This window comes from Schistocerca piceifrons, chromosome 7 (assembly GCF_021461385.2).
Source record: "Schistocerca piceifrons isolate TAMUIC-IGC-003096 chromosome 7, iqSchPice1.1, whole genome shotgun sequence".
In the NCBI taxonomy this organism is placed as follows: domain Eukaryota; kingdom Metazoa; phylum Arthropoda; class Insecta; order Orthoptera; family Acrididae; genus Schistocerca; species Schistocerca piceifrons.
In genome coordinates, this window is record NC_060144.1 from 440,403,576 (window position 1) to 440,422,840 (window position 19,265).

At 40.9% G+C, this 19,265-nt stretch overlaps 1 protein-coding gene across 1 annotated transcript in view; it reads right to left on the reverse strand.

The window, feature by feature from the left end:
• The window catches only part of LOC124804991 (bumetanide-sensitive sodium-(potassium)-chloride cotransporter), a 309,377-nt gene that overhangs the window by 18,525 nt on the left and 271,587 nt on the right, over window positions 1–19,265 (reverse strand). Inside the window, exon 14 of the mRNA XM_047265384.1 lies at window positions 3,614–3,855. Within this exon, the coding sequence (XP_047121340.1) occupies window positions 3,614–3,855 (242 nt within the window). The remainder of the gene's footprint in view (window positions 1–3,613; window positions 3,856–19,265) is intronic.

The following is a 19,265-nucleotide window of genomic DNA, read 5'->3' on the forward strand; positions in this document are numbered from 1 at the left end:
GACAGCTAATGAGTGGAGTTGCACTGTGTTGTGTTCACTGGTGAATCATGGTTTTGCACTACCCCAGTGAGCACCAGTGGTGACCTGGTGAGAGTCCTTTTCTTCCACTATTTTTGGCAAGGCACAGCAGTGTTACTCCTGACATCATAGTGTGGGGAGCCATCGAGTATGACTTTAATTCACATCTGGTAATGACTGAGGGAGCTCTGATGGCATAATGGTACATCATGGACATCCTATGTCCTTGTGTATTGCCTACCTCTCATGTGACAATATCATGGTGCCATTTTGCAAAAGGAAAATGCATGTTCACACATAGCAAATGTCCTTATGAACTGTCTGTATGATGTTGAATTTGTTCTGTGGCCAGTAAAATCCTCAAATATGTCCCCAAAAGAACATGTGTGGGGGCAACTTGGACATCATTTTCATCCTGGTGCCAGTATCCAGGATATTAAGGACCAGTTACAACACACTGAGTGAGATGGGCAGTTGTTAGCACACTTGACTCACATCCAGGAGGACAATGGTTCATCCTGATTTAGGTTTTCTGTGAGTTAGGGAAATCACTTCAGACAAATGCTGATATAGTTTCTTTGAAAGGGCATGACTGAATTGCTTCCAAATCTGACAGGACAGATGGCCTTGCTGTTTGGTTCCTTCCCCCAAAACCAACCAGCCAGTTACAACAGTTGTGTGCCAGCTTGCCTCAGAAGAAAATGCAATACTTTATGACACCATTCCCAACTGAATCAGTGCATGCATCCTGGCCAGGTGAGGTGCAATGTCATACTGCTAAATGGACTCATACTGCTAAGTTCTTTGTAAATTTGACTTGATTTCATGATCACTGAAATAACATCACATACCCTCTCAGCCAATGAAGTATCATTTTGTTTCCTCCTCCACTTCTGGGTGCTTCATGCTTTTTGTCAGGCAGTGTGTTTGAGTACATTCAAGACATTATCTCTTTTAATCCATTAAGTAAATTCCACGAACAAAACAGCATATCATGACCTTACAACCAGTTATCGATTGCATTGCTACATTCCTCCCTTTTAATGTAAGCTAAAAGAATTAACTTTTAAAGCTATGAGGAAATCTAAAAATTAGAAAACTAGACACCTATCTGATAGGATGTGGCAGATTATTAACAGCAGTGTGCAAATAATGAACCCATTCATACTAAATGAAGTGCACAACAGCAGGAAAGATGAGAAAGTGCCAGATGAATAGTGGCCAGGATGCCAGCAACATTGACTGCACACACAAAATGAAGTGTGTGAATTCCAAGACTGTCACTCTTTGGTAAGTCATCATAACTAATGCTGCCCAACTCTATCCTCCAATGCACTACATTATTGAGGACATCATCCACCACCACATGCTGGCAGTACAGTGAGTGCATAACTTACAACTCCCTATCATGTTTCTTAAAATATTAGCATCAGTCGATATCACCTCTATCACAATAAGGAGGATTTAAATGGATTTTTGTTGTATATTGTGATGGGGACAAGAAATGGGTTGATCGCTACACCCCAGAGACAAAGTTTGTCTCTGTGGAATGAACATATCCAAGTTTCTAGGTTCCCCTGGCAAGAAGATCAAACAAACCTTATGTTCCAGAATGATCATGTTGGCTGTTCTTTCAGATGGCCTGGGGATTATGCTACTCAAAGCCTTACATAAATGGGTATTGAATTCCCAGCAATATTGCAGTGTGCTGTAAATTGAAAGCTGCTATTTGACAACAGAGATGGAGACTGTTGTTCTGCACACTGCAGCAATATCTGGTCTTATTCATGCATTCAGTGGGAAAGTGTGAATCATTTCCTGCAAATTCTTGTTCTTGTGGTTGCTGACTTATTAGTGTCCAACAATCAAAGGGGGACTTTGTGGTTGAGTGATTACCAATCCCAGACTTCCGGCAGAATACATGTTTATTTATGTGGTAAACTCATCAAGAAATTGACCTATGTCTTTATTCAGTTGGATTTGGACAGAATATGAAACTGATACCGATTAGAACGAGCACTTAATGTAGAAAAAAGTGAAGGTGTGCATTTCATGAAACATAAAAATGTCTTGTGCTTTGACTGTAGGTTAGTGAGTCACATCTGTGGTCTTGTCACACAAATATCTACAATTGGATTTATGAAGTGAAACAATCATATAGGTGAATCATAAATCATGCATAAAGCAAATGGTGAGCTTCTGTTTATTGCTGTTCATGGTAAGATACTAGGAAACTAGAATGTCTCTCCAAGAGAGGTTTTCAATAAAATATTTGTGTAGTCCATAGTGGACTAATTATCAAGCATGGAATCAGCACTAGGTGTGATTAAAAGAGGACATCAAATCCATACAAAGAAGAGCAGTGAGAATGATGAAAAGTCTGTTTGCCTTATGGGAGAGAGTAGCGTAACTGACAGGCAGTCAATAAGGCACTTTCATACGTAATTTAAAAAGGCTAAGCACATTTTTTTTAGAATGGAATCTACAAATTTTCTTTAGTCACATTTGCTGTACATCATTCCCACAGATACCATGAAAATAAAGTAGACTGATTACAGCTCATACAGAGGCACACAACCAGCCACTCTCCCCACTCTGCATGCATGAATGAAGCTAGAAGAAACTCAATATATGACAACATAAAGTTCTCCTGTCACTTACTTTACAGGCATTAAAGAGTAAGCTCCTTTGTCACAAAATGTATATGAAAAAGAGATTGGTGATGTTAGTAATGAGCTATTTGTCATAGCATACATTTTTAGTCCTTGAACTGTGTACTTATTCTGTGACAGTTTTAATCAAACTCATTGTGTGATGAGTGCTCTGTTGCTGATTCCAGAAGTAGAGGCATGGAATTTTGTAAAGGTGTATTACTAGACCTAATCATGAGTACTGACTGTGTCCAATAATTCATGAAAACTACATGAAACAGAAAATGATTGATATAACTGGTGTTAATATATTTGAATTTAATCAATAAGGCTCTTGGACATAACTTTTGGCTGGTTACAGGCTTAGAGCACCCAGTGCAGTGAGCTATTACCTCTGCTTTCAGCATCCAACTCTCTGATTCCATTACAAACTTCAACAACAAAATATTCCTCTATTAACTAACAGCAGCTAATGCTATTTGGTCTTCTTCTGGAAGCTGGCTGTGAGTAACGTTGTATCATGTATTTCAATAACAGCTCTCCTACAGTCTATGACATGGTTCTGTTTCAGGGGCAATACAGTTTTATTCATTGTCTACAGCAACACTTTGTAATGAGTTGCAACATCCCTCTGTGCTGCCATGTGTAGACATTCCGAGAACAAAAAGCTCATCACACAATAAGACCACAGAATGTGTTTTACAGCACATACAGTTTAAGTCAGTTGACAGACTTTTCCCAAAAAGTCATTCTTCATTGGAAGGATAATGTAAGTGCTGTAATAATACACATATTACACTTGTCAATGACACATATTTGGCACTCCAAGCATATTAGACAAGTGAGGGAACTTTTCTCACTATTTACTATACTACTATTGACAGCTGTACCTAAATTTATTTCCAGAAATAATCACACCAAAGATGGTGAAGTGCTTCACTAACCAGCACTGGAGATGACTGACAGTTGTGAGGCAGATGCAGCAAGGACTCTTGTATTGCTGAGGTCTGAGTCGGAGCCATGGGATGGCAAGTAGACAAGTGAAGAATCAGCACGCCGCAGAACTGTTGCTGAGAGGCTGCCATGATCCTTGTCCTTCTCTTCAATCTCTTCTATCAGTCGTGAGTAGTCCAGGCCAGCACGCATGCGCAGAATTGTTGCCGCCATGCGGTTGTCGAAAGCGTGGCTGTGAGGAGAAAAATTATTTCTTAAGTTGACAGTTATCAGATGTAAGAGAGCAGTTGTTAAAGAATTCCTGCAGATATCAACAAATAAGTATGTCATCCAGAAGACTACAGAAGGACTTGTGCCTAATAAAATGAGGTAACAACATTTATATTATTGACTGTTGTAATAATATAGTCTTGACAACTGTGATGGACAATAGGTGGTACCAACATGATTAATGGGGTGGAATTCTATTTGTCATAATTTTCTTGGTACAGAGAGAGATAGAGAGAGAGAGAGAGAGAGAGAGAGAGAGAGAGAGAGAGAGAGAGAGGAGGAGGGGGGGGAGGGGGAGGGGGAGGGACGGGGGTGTCTAAATCACAATGGCCATTACACAACATACGGTTAGTACATCAAATGACATGTTTGTGGAAATTAGTTCTGTCTTGATGACTGTGCCCTGCCAGACCATTATACAGTTCCACAAATTCCATGAACAGATGAAGTCAACTTAATCCTTTCTGGCAAGAAAACATTTTTTAAGTAGTTTGATCTTTTGAAAGCTTACTATCAAATACCACTAGCAGAAGAAGATATACAAAAATGGCAATTATCATTCCATTTGGCCTTCATGAACTTAAGTTTATGCTATTTGGACTTAGGACTGCACCTAGCACTTTTCAAAGATTCATTAATGAAGTACTCCAAGGATAAGATTTCTGTTTTGCCTGCATAAATGACACACTGATGGTATCTAGTTCAGAAGGAGAACACTTGCAGCATGTAACAGGTAGAAGGATTAATGTTGGCAAATCTATGTTTGGCACTCAGAAAATAAGCTCTTTGTGATACATCTGAAGTGATCATGCACCACATTGTCAAACATGCTAAAGAAACAAAGTGTTTATGCTCCACAACATGACTGCTGACACATTTATTCTTTGTTTATACAATTATTCCTTTTTTTCAGGCTATTGTGTATCCTTGTACCTTTTATTATTAAAAGTTTCCAATAATATGACCATATGTAAACCCCAGTTTTCTGGTGTCCCCAACTCGATCTCTGTCATTAACTGACACTTTGTACAGTGTCGCTTCAAATGTCAAACATGAAACAACCGCAGCAATTATACCAAACACCTTTCTTATACTGAATCATAATTTTGCAACGCAGGACCTGCCACCAACTGTTGACATGCCTTTGAGCACACTAATTACCCAAGTGACATCAAAGCACCACAACTCTGGCTGTGAAACACAGTCTTGTGGTTTGCACAAGTTGACAGCCAGCTTGCACTAACTCACATAGCTGCCACTAAAGCTAAGTACAGTTACGGTTTCACTGCGTTGAATGAAGATATGGCTACAGAAGTACAGGACATGTTGGATTCACTGCTGAGCACTGATTGTTACTCGTCCATTAAAAACACCTTAATCACCCACTTGTCACAGTCCAAAACAAAATGTCTAGGAAAGATACTTCGTACTGAGGAGTTAGGTGGTGCACCCCTTCACAGTTGCTGCATCACCTGTGGACTCGAGCAAGTAACACTGTCAGTGAAGACATTCTATGGAATATCTGGCTGTCACACCTACCACCAGATGTGCAGAAGATAGTGACAATATACATCAGTGATCTTGGCACACTTGCAAAAACTGCAGACTGCATCACAGAGATGTACCCATCCACATGTGCAGCAGCTGTATGCCTACAGTCAGACAGTACTCATAACTCACTACAAGCACAAATCACTGAACTAACTGTGCAAGTCACTGTTCTGCAAACAAAGCATTAGAGTCACCAGTCACAGTGTCACTGCTAACCGAGGAAATGCAGCCAATCATCTTCAGATTTGTAGGTACCATAGGTGGTTTGGTTCTGACGCATGGAAATGCAGTTCCCTGTGAGAGATGGGAAATGTGCATGGTAGTCAGTAATGGCAGTGACTGGCTCTCCAAACAGCAGCCATCAACTGCCACAGAGCACTACCCAAAACTGCAATTTCTAGTGGACACAAGTGATGACATATCAGTGTACCCATCTTTTCATCTGCCTCACTGCATCAGTGATAACTGTTGCCTCTTTGCCATCAATGTTCTACAGTCCAGGTGTGACAGTGTCACTAAACTTAGGCCTCTGTCAGAAGTTTGAGTGACAGATGTTGTGCTCCATATCCTCAGAGCAGACTTTTTGTCAATTTAGGGAGTGCTGCTGGGCCTTTATCATTGTCACCTCCTCGACATTACCAGTAATTTAGCCAGCTATGGATGCTTATGCTGTGTTGATGACACTGCTGTACAAATGATCACAGGTGATTTTCTGTATTTAGAACTCCTTAAGCAGTTCTCGGAGATTACAAGGCATCTGCCCGCATTAGCACTGGTACAGCTTTCAATAATGCAATACATACTAACAATGCCAGATCTGCCGATTCACGCTTGACCTCATTGCTTAACACTGGAGAAACTGAAAGAAGCAAAGCAAGTGTTTTCTTCATGCTTGCTCAAGGAAGCTGTCACATGTCAATCAGTAGCTGCTAATAATAATCCAGTCCCACACACTGAAGATTTTAATTTTAACATCCACAGCAAGCATGTCTTTTCACATTAGACTTAGTACATGCATTTTATCAAATACCTGTTGCTTCAGAAGATATACATTATGTGATCAAAAATATCTGGACACCTGGCTGAAAATGACTTACAAGTTCGTGGCACCCTCCATCAGTAATGCTGGAATTCAATATGGTGTTGGCCCACCCTTAGTCTTGATGACAGCTTCCACTCTCACAGGCATATGTTCAATCAGGTGCAGGAATGGCAGCCCATTCTTCATGGAGTCCTGCACTGAGGAGAGGTATCAATGTTGGTCGGTGAGGCCTGGCACAAAGTCGGCATTCCAAAACATCCCAAAGGTGTTCTACAGGATTCAGGTCAGGACTCTGTGCAGGCCTGTTCATTACAGGGACATTATTGTCATGTAACCACTCAGCCACAGGCTGTGCATTATGAACAGGTGCTCGATCATGTTGAAAGATGCAATTGCCATCCCCAAATTGCTCTTCAACAGTGGGAAGCAAGAAGGTGCTTAAAACATCAATGTAGGCCTGTGCTGTGATTGTGCCATGCAAAACAACAAGGGTGGAAGCCCCCTCCATGAAATACATGACCACACCATAACACCACCACCTCCAAATTTTACTGTTGGCACTACACATGCTGGCAGATGATGTTCACTGGGCATTCGCCATACCCACACCATGCCATCGGATCGCTACATTGTGTAACTTGATTTGTCACTCCACACAACATTTTTCCACTGTTCAACTGTCCAATGTTTACACTCCTTACACCAAGCGAGGTGTCATTTGCCATTTACCGGCATGATGTGTGGCTTATGAGCAGCTGCTCAACCATGAAATCCAAGTTTTCTCACCTTCCACCTAACTGTCATAGTACTTGCACTGGATCCTGATGCAGTTTGTAATTCCTGTGTGATGGTCTGGACAGATGTCTGCCTATTACACATTACGACCCTCTTCAACTGTCGGCGGTCTCTTTCAGTCAACAGACGAGGTCGGCCAGTACGCTTTTGTGCTGTACGTGTCCCTTCCTGTTTCCATTTCACTACCACATCAGAAACAGAGGACCTAGGGATGTTTAGGAGTATGGAAATCTCATGTACAGATGTGTGACACAAGTGACACTCAATCACCTGAGCATGTTTGAAGTCCATGAGTTCCTCAGAGCACCCCATTCTGCTCTTTCACAATATCTAATGACTACTGACATGGCTGATATGGAGTAGCTGGCAGTAGGTGGCATCACAATGCACCTAATATGAAAACATATGGTTTTTAGGGGTGTGCAGATACTTTTGATCACATAGTGTAGTTAAAAACCACTGTTGGTACTCAATTTAGTCATTTCGAATTTACTAGGATGCCTTTTGGGCTACGGAATGCTGCACGCTTTCAGAACTTTATCAACAAAGTTATGCATGCTTTCAACTTCTTCTGTATCTAGACTGACGATGTCTAGCCTTGAAATGGAAAACCAGGAACATTTATGCCAAATCTGTACTGGCCTCTGTTCATACGGATTATTCACAAATCCATTGGAATGCATGTTTGAAGCAGCAGAAGTCAGATTCTGGGGCTGCATCAGCTATACACTCAAGGAATATGGTCACCACAGGAGAAATCAGAAGCCATAACTAACTTCCCACTACCTGCAACAGTTCATGAGTTGTGATGAGTCCTCATCATCATTAATGTCTATTATCATTTCATATGCAACCATACGCTCTTGGTCATTCCACTGAACAAACTCTTGTGAACTTCACCGAAACTGAATGACAAACTAACGTGGAGTATTGAGGCTGAGAAAGCCTTTATCAAACTGAAGACCGCTATCACTGAGGCTGCATTATCACACCTTGTTCCACAAGCGCTTCTCACTCTAATATTTGATACATCTATGACTACAATAGGTGCTGTACTTAAGAAACAAATAGATCAAGACAGAAGGCCTGAGCATTCTTCAGCCAGAAGAGACACTGTTGCAGCAGAGCTAGTCAACGTATGATCACAAGTTGTATGCAGTGTATGCTTCCATTAAGAGAGTCTGTCATATTCTCATAGGTCAACAGTTTATGATGGTCACTGACCACATGCTATTGATGTATGCTTTCCATGAGAGACCAGACAAAGTATTGGCATGTCAAATGCACCTTTTGGACTACATGGGGCAATTCATGACTCACCGTCCACATTACGGAAGAGTTGAATATACCAGCAGATGCTCCCCCTCTCCCATGCAAAAGCAATTACATGCACAGCAATTCAACAATGAGCTGCAAGATTTACTGGCAGCCTTTTGGTATACAGTTTCATCATGTCCTACCACTGTCAATCTTATTGTTATATTGTGATGTTTCTACATCAAAGGCATGACCATTTGTGATAACTAACTTTTTACACCAGGCAATCACATAGTTGCATGATTGTCTCAGCCAGGGGTCCATGGCGCGACAAACCTGGTTAAGCGAGTTTTTGTGTGGCCAAATATAGACAAAGACTGCAAGGCACTTGTACACCAGTGTGTGTACCCTTTTGTATAACTACTGACCAAGGCAGGCAATTTGAATCTTACCTGTTTAAAGTACTCGACATCTTAATAAGCATGAAACATATCCACACTATAGTGTATCACTTTAATGGTTTAACTGAATGTCTACACCAACAATTAAAAGTATCCCTTCAGTGCCTGAGTCACACCTTTGGAAACAGTGCCAGTTGTCTTCCTGGTCCTCCATGTGTCCATCTAGGAAGATCTAAGAGCTGCAGAAGCAGATCTCACAGATGGTCAACTGATTCTACTGCCTAGTGAGTTCCTTGGCAACATTCCAAATGACTTTATAAGGGTATTCGACTTCGTCCACAATCTGCATTCACAAATGTGGCAACTACATACTATTACAATGAGAGACCAACAGTCCCACCACCATTTTATCTTCACTGACCTTTGGAAATGTGACAGTCTACTGTGCACAAGCCTCTACAGCCACTGTAGGATGGACTTCATGCAGTCCTCAGCTGGGGTGAGACTATGTTTAAGATTGGTATTATTGGTAATCCAGCTACAGTCTATGTTGACTGCCTTAAACCAAATTTCTGCACTTCCTAAGCTGTTACAAACAGATCACATGGTGGATCTACCACGGAAATGACAGAATTGTCCGCCACTCCACTGCCCGTCATGAACAAGCCACAAGAGACATCGGACAACAAACCTGATGAGTCAACAGCAATCTTGTCCAGATTGTGTGACAGCTGATTTTGCCAACACGTGTGCTTCAACAGAATATTTTGTTAGAACTTGGGGGGGGGGGGGGGGGGTGATGAAGCGATTGTGCACCCTAATGTCCAATGTGATCAAGACACAAAGCATTTGCCCTATTTGCCCTTCACAGCATGACTACTGATGCATGTTTATTCTTTGTATTATATAATTCTTCCTTGATTTTGCCTTTCAGTGTTTTCATGGGCTGTTATGTGCCATTGTACATTATATTATGAAATGTTGTGAATAAAGTGAACATATTTAAAATGCAACACTTCATTATGCCAGAAAGCATCAAACCAGGCTTTGATAGAATAACAACCATAGTAAAGACACCTTGTCCAGAAACATTGAAATAATTGCAATTCTTGGCTAGTTCAACTTATATGTCTGTCACCTACAATAAGCTGCATAAAACCAAGCTCTTCTAAATGGCTATCTGATGTGAATTAAGAAAAATGGCAGAAGGGATGTCAACTGGTATCCAGAAGCAACTGAACAATTTGAAAATTGCAAGGAAAATCTGACACAAGCTAAACTATTAAGTTTCCCAAATGTGAAGCTTGAACTTGCATTGTATGTGGGTGCAACAAACTTTGCTGCAGGTGCAGCCCTACAACTGAAACAAGGTGGGATCTGGAAACCTGTTGATTTCTTTTCAAAGAAGTTTCCTCTTATCCAGGATAATTATTCCACTTAGGACAGGAAACCTCTCAGTATTTATTTAGGAAGAAAGGAAATGAGATTAAAGTTTTACATCCCATTAACAGTATAAGCATTACAGATAGAGCATAAGATCTAATTACAAAAGGGTGGAGATGGAAATCCGCCATGTCCTTTGCAAAAGGAGCATCCCAACATTTGCCTGGCATTTAGATTTATCGTGGAAAACCTAAATTTGAATGGCGAGACAGAAATTTCAAATGTTGTCCTCCCAGCTGCAAGTCTAGTGTGTTAACTTCTGTGCCACTTTGCTGAGTCAGTATTTATTTAGTAATAAATTATTTCCAATATCTGCTTTGAGGAAAAACATATTCTGTCTACACAGGTCATGCCCCATTAACTTAAATACTCAAACAGAAGAATGAGAAGGTTTCAATATTGCAACTCCATTATCTCCACTACATTTCTGAGTTCACAACTGATTTGTATCATGTATCTGGTACAGCAAATGTAGTGGCAGATCATCTGTTAAGATCGGAAGAATGAAACCTGATGGGCTACAATGATATACCTATTTCATGATAGAAAGATGAAGAACTTCAAGATCTCAAGTCAACTGGCAGTGCCTCACCGAAATTTAAGCAGTTCTCTACTCTTAGTGGATCAAGATTACGGTGTGGTATATAAATTGAAACCATTTTCCAAATATTTTCAACCAATTTAGGGTCAAAGTTTTTATGCATTAACATAAGGTGTCTCATGTGAGTGTGAGATCTTCAGTGAAGCTTATATAGTCCAAATCTGTCTTGCCGAACTTGAAGGTAGGTATGTAGCAATGGAGTAAGGCATGTACTGCTTGCCAGAAGAGCAAAATTATAAGGCATACTAAATCACCTATTGGAAAATTCTCCATTGTTGATGAACATTTTGTAACATATTCAATCTTAGATGTCACATTGCCAGTATACAATGGACAGGAGGAAGGAGCCTGACCACCTCCAGGACCTGGCTGCCCCTGGTGAAACGCACATGCCTGATGCTCTCACCCTGCTGCTATTGTATGTCAGAAGAGTAAAAATTCCTGACACACTGCAAGTGATGTGTCCGCTATTGAGAAGTGTGAAAGGAGCTCAGACTCACACTGAATATATGATTGACATATGCTGTCTGCTCAGCTAAGGAATTCCAGCTACAATAAAATCCGTGTGTGATCTAGCTTTAGTACTGTGAGAATTGTGGGCAGTACAAAAGTGTTCACAAGGATATTTAACAATTATTTGACTGGCCAGCAGAAGAACATTAGCTGGCCTACCAGCTGTATGGACACACACAAGGAGAGAGTGCTGGAGAATGAGATGATATCACTCTGGAAAGGGACTTGTCATCGAGACAGCAAAGGGGACATTTCCTGGTTGAGTTCTGAGACCATCCAGCTTTGGCCACTGCCAGAGGACACACATTCTGTTTTGCACACCCCACAGCCACCGCTGGGAAATATGGGAAGCCATGCTGTTAGATTCATTGACAACACCCTGACCATTCCCTGGTAAACGCACTACGGTCTCTCATCAAACTATGCCTGCTAATTTCATTTGTTTCATAGCAACGATGACTGAAAACCCTGGCAATGACTTTGACAATTTTGTTATTGATAGCAGGCAAGTCATTATTTTTCCATGAGTAATAGTAATTTGTAGGTTGTATTTGTATAACCATAGTCCAAAAAACTATTATTTTTAGAAACAAATGTTTTGGACTTATCTCTATAGATTTTTGTGGCTGCTGCTCCCAATCCTTTTATTTAAAATGAAAATGCTGCTCTCAAGTGCAATTTAATATATTCTGCAATATACTGCAATAAAATGGTGTTTGGTTTAATTATATTTTGTACATAAATATGGAGTAAGCCCCACACTCTTCAATATGGGGGCAAGTCACTCAGTAAAGGCATTGTTTTGTAATCCATAGGTTGACAGCACCGTGAACCACATAGTAAGTGGCAGAATGTGATTGGAAACATCCTTCTATGGCTATGGCAGTTAAAAAGACAAACTTCACTGCTGATTCAGTACACACCAATGCATTGGAGAGTAAATAGTGATAGCTTCTCTCAGCTACTGCAAGTTCTGATACTAAAATGAAGAGGTGAAGGAAGCTTTCAAAACACTAGATTTTGGATCAGAAAAATGCCTGCCCTTATGAAGTTTGAAAAACAGTCCAGCGCATTAAGATTTGTTTCTGGGATGCTATAGTGCCCACCATACAGTCCTGACCTATAAAGTAAAACCAGTGTGAACCCAAGATTTTGATGGATGAAAATGTTGCAAGGTGCTGCAAAAATGGATGTGCACAAAGCCACAAAGCTTTTTCCTTTATGAAATCAGAAAGCTAATTATGAAATGAATACATTGAGGTTGATTGATATGATGTAGAGAAATAATGTCAGTTGTGATGTTGCCTTAGCAATGAAACAGTCTTCTTCTTATTTTCTTTTCTTCTCTCTCTTTCTTCCTTTTTTTTCAAAAAAATTCCTGTACTTGTTGATTTGTGTTTGTTCTTGTCAGAGTTCTCCTGGTGCACGCACACACACACACACACACACACACACACACACACACACACAAGTGTGCACATGCATAGACTGACTGTTACTATGGTCAGTGGTGAACTAGTGAACTAGGGCTAGGGTAACTGGTGGGAAGATTTAAACTTTGCACCCTCACCCCTCCTCCCTCTCTCATCTTGTCCCCCATGCCTCCATCTTAACTGTTTATTCATTTATTGTGATCAACCCAACATTACCATGAAGTAAAAGATACATATTTCAGTTATCCTTTTTATATATGTTACTACTGAAAATTCTGTCGGTTGAATCACAAGCATCAGTGTGAATTACAGATACAGACAGTCTTCTTGGGTCTGTACAAAGTGAGCAGGGTTTACCTGTAAAGCTCTTTTATGGAAACAACAGCAATATTTTTGTTGCTCTTCACAAGTATCAATGCATTAATAGAATATGGAGGGGTTCTCTTTTCACACTGGGTTGAAGAACATGGTCCGAAAGTTTGAATTAACTGGTGATTTTGGAATTGCTACTGGGAGAGGCTGATGACCAACTGTGCCACAAATCGCCATGTCTGAGAATACTAGCTGCAATGCACAATCTTAAGCAATGCACAAGCTGTATCATGACTGCTGAACATTTCATAGCCCGCCATTTGAAAAGTGCTGTGAACAACTGTGAAATGGTGTTTCCAGGCTGCTGTGGATGCAGGTGGTCATCACACTGTACAGCATTTGTAACCTGGAATGGAAACATGGCACACAATTAACAAATATACCATTTCATGTGGAAATTAAAATGCTTCTTTCAATGGTTTATTTTGTTATTTGTCTTCTGCATGTCCTTACTAATGTATCCACAAAATTTCATTGTCATGCAATCACTTGTTTTTCATGGGAACCCTTTCACATAGAGAAACCACCCTGTAAGACAGTATCTGTGAGACGATGTTCATGGACAACAACATTACAGAAGTGGACTGGCCTGCTAAAAGTACTGACACAAACCCAGTGGAACAACTTTGGGATGAGTTATAATGTCGGCTTTGCTCCAGACCCCAGGGTCCAACATCAGTACCTTCTCTGGTCTCAGCTATTGAGTAAGAATGGGCTGCCATTCCTCCACAGACATTCAGATACCTCACTGAAAATGTCCATAGCAGAGTACAAGTGGTCATAAAGGTGAAGGGTAGACACATCCATATAATGGTGAAGGGTAGACACATCCATATAATGTCCACTCATATTTATCAGGATATTTTTGATCAGTTAGTGTACTGTCTGTAGGCAGTTACTACAGCTACTCTGCAGCAATGGATTATAATTTTAAAATCTCTGTCTACTAAAAAGATCACATATAATAGGTAATAGAAATTCACGAATTGTATGTCATCTCTGTATCTGTTCTTAAATTTAGTTAAGGTCAAAGTTATATCAAATGTTTTGGAAGATGATAAGTTTCAGATTTGTCATGTCATATCTTGGAATTCCTGAACTCACTGCAGTACTTCTTTATGTTCATATATAAGGGTCATTCAAATGAAATCTGGTCACTAGTGTAAAGTAATGGTAACGATTTTATTAACTCAAAAATGTAGTTGTACATATACTCAAAAATAGTCGCCAAAACTGTTGGGACATTTATCCCATTGCTACACTAGCCAGTCGATTCCATCCTTGAAGAAGCTAGTAGGCTGCTGTTGGATCCAGGCCTGGACCCAGTCACATACTTTGTCGTCTGTTGCGAATCAATGTCCGCGAATAGCTTGTTTTAGAGAGCCAAACACAAGAAAGTCACATGGTGAAAGGTTGGGACTATATGGTGGATGTTCCAGCATTTCCACCAAAACTACTGCAATGTCGTCTTCACCACATTGGCCGTTGCAGGAGGATAACACGACTGGACAACATGCATTGGCGTTTCGACTTGATGGCTCATCTAAGGTACTGTAAAGTGGCTTGATAACACTGGGCATTGATGGTGGTTCCCCATTCCAGGAACTTGACAAGCAGTTGGCCCTTGTGGTAAAAAAAATGACATCATGACCTTACCAGAACTGATATGCATGGCCTTTGATTTCTTTGGAGGTGGTGAAGTTGGATGTTTCCACTGCTTGCTCTGATGCTTGCTTTCTGGTTCAAAATGGTGACACCATGTTTCATCACCTGTGACAATACATGGCAGAAAGCTATATTCCTCATAGTGATAACATTGCAGGTGACTCAAAGACAGCGTCATTTGATATTGCGCTGTTTGATGGTCAGTTGGTGGGGAACCCACTGCACACAGATTTTTTGAAAGTTCAAGTGTTGATGCATTATGCTGTGGGCGGTGCCCACGCTAATACCCAGTAACTGATGGACCTCATCCACGGTGATTCTGCGGTTGTCCAAGACTAAAGCATTCACTTCCGCACCCATTTGCAATGTGATAACACACTGAGCCTCCTCAGGGCATGCATCTTCTTCCAGTGAATCACACCCCTCAAGAAATCATTTGCACCATTCCACAACACTTGAATGATTCAGACTGTACACAGTACACAGCCTTCATCTGTCGATACATTTCACAGCCGCCAACTCCCTCCGCTGCCAAAAATTGAATCACTCCTTGTTCTTCCTGCTTACTTGCCTGCATGTTTGGTAGTGGGTGATAACTTGTGTGACCACCTTCTCTTCGGCATAAAACCACATTGGCGCTATGCAACATCAAACTTTGCGCACACGTCAGTCTCTCTACCAATAGATTGTGCCACCATACCCGCAGTTACGTGGTGCCACCTTACTTGTAAGGCAAAGGTACACACACTGACCAGGTTTCATTTGAATAAACCTCATATTATCAAATTATCTAGCTACCTAATGTATATTTTCAAAGATGAATAACTTATTAGTCAATGGTCTTGTCACAGTGGGAACACCAGTTCCCGTTAGACCACTGAAGTTGGATGGGGTCTGCCAAGTGCTGTTGGCAAGTGGGGTGCTTGCAGCCCTTGTGAGCCAATTGAGAAGCTGCTTGACGGAGAAGTAGCAGCTCCAGTCACAAAAGTGACAATGGTTGGGAGAATGGGTTGTTGACCTCATGGCCCTCCATATCTGTGTCTGGCTGAGGATGACAGGGTGGTCAGTCAGTACCGCTGGGTCCTTTGAGGCCTGTTCAAATGGAGTTCAGTTCAGTTCAGTTCATATCTTATCACATTTGTTATTTACACAGGCTTACAATAAAAGTGAAGCATCCAGAAGACATGATTGGATGTTAATATAACTTCATTGATGTACACACCATCAGTGGTTACATAAATAATTAGAGTTATAATTCTCTGTAACAGGCAGGATGGCTACAAGAGCGTATTATTGTTGTTTGCATTTAGCATTGTTACCTGGCCTGTTAGGGTATATAAGGGGCATGAACAATGTCAGCCATTGAGTAGTCATTGCAAAAAAGATGGAGATGCCACATACAGGAGTGAGGCAACATTACTAGCACCGGGCAGAGTTTGAAAGGGGGCCTCGTTATGGGTCTCCATTTCGTCAGAAGGTTGAAGTGTGCAATATTCAGATTTGACAGGCAATTGTATGTGACGGTGGCCAGCTGTTGGAGTGCAGGGGCACGTGAAGCCAGTCAACCACATCTGACTACCACATGGGAGGTTTGTCATATTATGCAACTAGCAGAGTGTGATCCCCCATTTTACCTGTGTGCCTGCCATCTGAGGACAAGTAATTGGCTCCCTTCAACATTTTGTGTCATCGTGCATCACTGGTCGGAGACCAGCAGCGAAACTAGTGCAGTTCCACCACATGCGTAGGCTGCCATTAACAATATACCAGAAATGGCTGTGTTTGGAGTTGTGTCATGGAATGCTGATGAATGACATCGATTTTTATTTGGTGACAAATCATGGTTCTGCACTGCCATAGATGCCCGTCATAAGTGAGAATGGTGATGGCCTGAGGAAAGGTCCTGTTCATCCAATGTTTTGGAGACTCAGCTGTGTCACGGTGCAGGAAACCAACAGGTATCACTTTGGGTCATGGATAGTATGAATGAGGGGACATATTGCACCCTCATGCATTATCCCTTGTGTGAGATTATCTTGGTGCCATTTTTCAACAGAACAATGCATGTTTGCACTTAGAACATGTCACTAAGAACTTTCTGCAATGTGATGAACTTCTCCTGTGGCCAGCAAAATCCCCAAGTCTGTCTCCAATAGAATGTGTGGGGGATCAGCTCAGATGTCTACTTCATTCGAGTGCTGGTATCCAGGACCTCAAAGGCCAGTTACAGTGGTTGTGGGCCAGCTTGCCTCAGGGGCTGATACAGAGACTTTTTGTCACTCTTTCCAACCAAACCAGTGCGTGCATACATGCCACATTGATGAAAAGTCATAGTGATAAATGGGCCCATACTACCAAGTGCTTCATAAATTTGATTCAAATTTGTAATCACTGAAATAACATTAGATACATACCCTCTCAACTCATGATGTTTCATTTAGTTTCATCCTTACTGTTCTGGGTATTTAATTTTTTTTGTCAGGCCATAGAGAAATGGCTATTATTGTCAATACTAAACAAGTACGAATGTCAAAGTTTGTATCCAATGAAAAAAAAAGATGTAAAATTGTGTTGATTCAGATATGGTATGGATCTTTGCAAACATCTCATAGAGCCAGAATTAAGGGTTTTCTTGAAATAGCTGAAAATCTTGCATCAAGATAAGTTTCCTGCTTGAGAAGCCATAGTTGCAATGGTTTTTTGCAATGGAAGTGGCAAGACAGAGGGAGCAGACAACTCAAAGTTTCCATTGGCATGCTGCTGGCAAGAGTAGTCAAGCCCACGAGCTGCTAAATGGCAACTACTTTAACCTTTTCCACTTGATTTTTTTTCACCCATAATGCCACCGCACTTGATATTTGCACTAAAAAGAACCTCTGTTACAAGTAATGAAATATGCCAAGGCTATCTAATAACTACACAGTAAAACAAATTACACATACATTATAACAATGAACATGTCATTTTTGTCTTTCATTTCATGTGTATCATCATTTAGGCCCTACATTTCTTCAACATGTGGTACATTTCAAAGCTTTCACCAAGTTGGAGTCCTGGTTTTCTGGAATGTGTTGCAATAGTAAACAGTTTCCCTTCTACCACTTTTCGTCTCCCTGTTATGCAAACAGCACAATCCTTACAGTTACTCTTTTCATTGGAGTAAATGGAGTGTGGTTGCTTTGATAGCCTCTCCTCATCATCTGTACTAGTTCAACCACAGCTTTCAGAAGTGACACTGTATTTCTTGTGGCTCAACTTGGGTTTCTCGTTGGAAGTAGCATCCAGATTGTACAAAGTGCACCTACTGACTACTTCTGTCTGCAGTAGCCAGAAAAACATCTTATGCTACCAATTTATTGATTTCCTGCTGAAGCTGTAGGATACACAATTCTGGACAGATATATCCACTCCATCCATGTTTCTAGTACAGTCACAAATGACTTCAGGCTTTAGGAATCTCTTGTTATTTTTGGCCCCTCTTGTCATTGGCAGTGTGTACGTATTGTGCCAAGTACTCAGAGTGACAACGTTGTGTTTATCTTCCTCTGCCAATGGCATTACTTTTCTCATCTTTCCTGTAGGCAGCAACTTGACGCTGTTTCAGTTTCAATTTCTTGGTCAATTCAACTGGTAGTCCTTTCCTGTTCTGTTGACTTGTGTTGTTATGTAAGCAGCTGCACAGTGAATTCATACCCAGTGTAAAATCTGTCCACATAGACGGTAACAACTCGCATTACCAGTAGCATTTGTAAGTGTCACACAGATGTATAACTATTCTACTTGTACATGGGGTTTGTGGTGTTGGCAATGAAAGTGTAGTAGTCACTCTAAAGTATGGTCCAAATCCCACTGCATATGCTGTTTGACTCCCAGCCAAAGCCTAAATGATCACACCCAACTTCGTTAGCTTGTTCGGATTGTTTAACATTTGAAAATGACAAGTCCCTTGAACCAAACAGTGCCCTCATCAATGGTTGTGTGCCTACTTGGAATGTAAAATTCTCTGAACTAGTTGTCAAAGAACTGCACTATCATTTCATTGTAGATCCCCCTTATGACAACTCCAGTTGGACAATGTCCTGCAATTGGGCCAGCATGGAACATCCAAGAAATATAAAATAATATCTTTCAGAACTGGATGCTTCTTTATAAAATGGGCACTTTTGTGTCCATTCTTCAGTGAAGTACTTCTGAATAATGGGCTTAGGATTCAAGCCCTTATTCAGAATTATGCTTTAGAACACTTTCATTTCGTCACAAGTAACACCCTCCCAATTTTTGCTTCAGTGGTTAATTTTT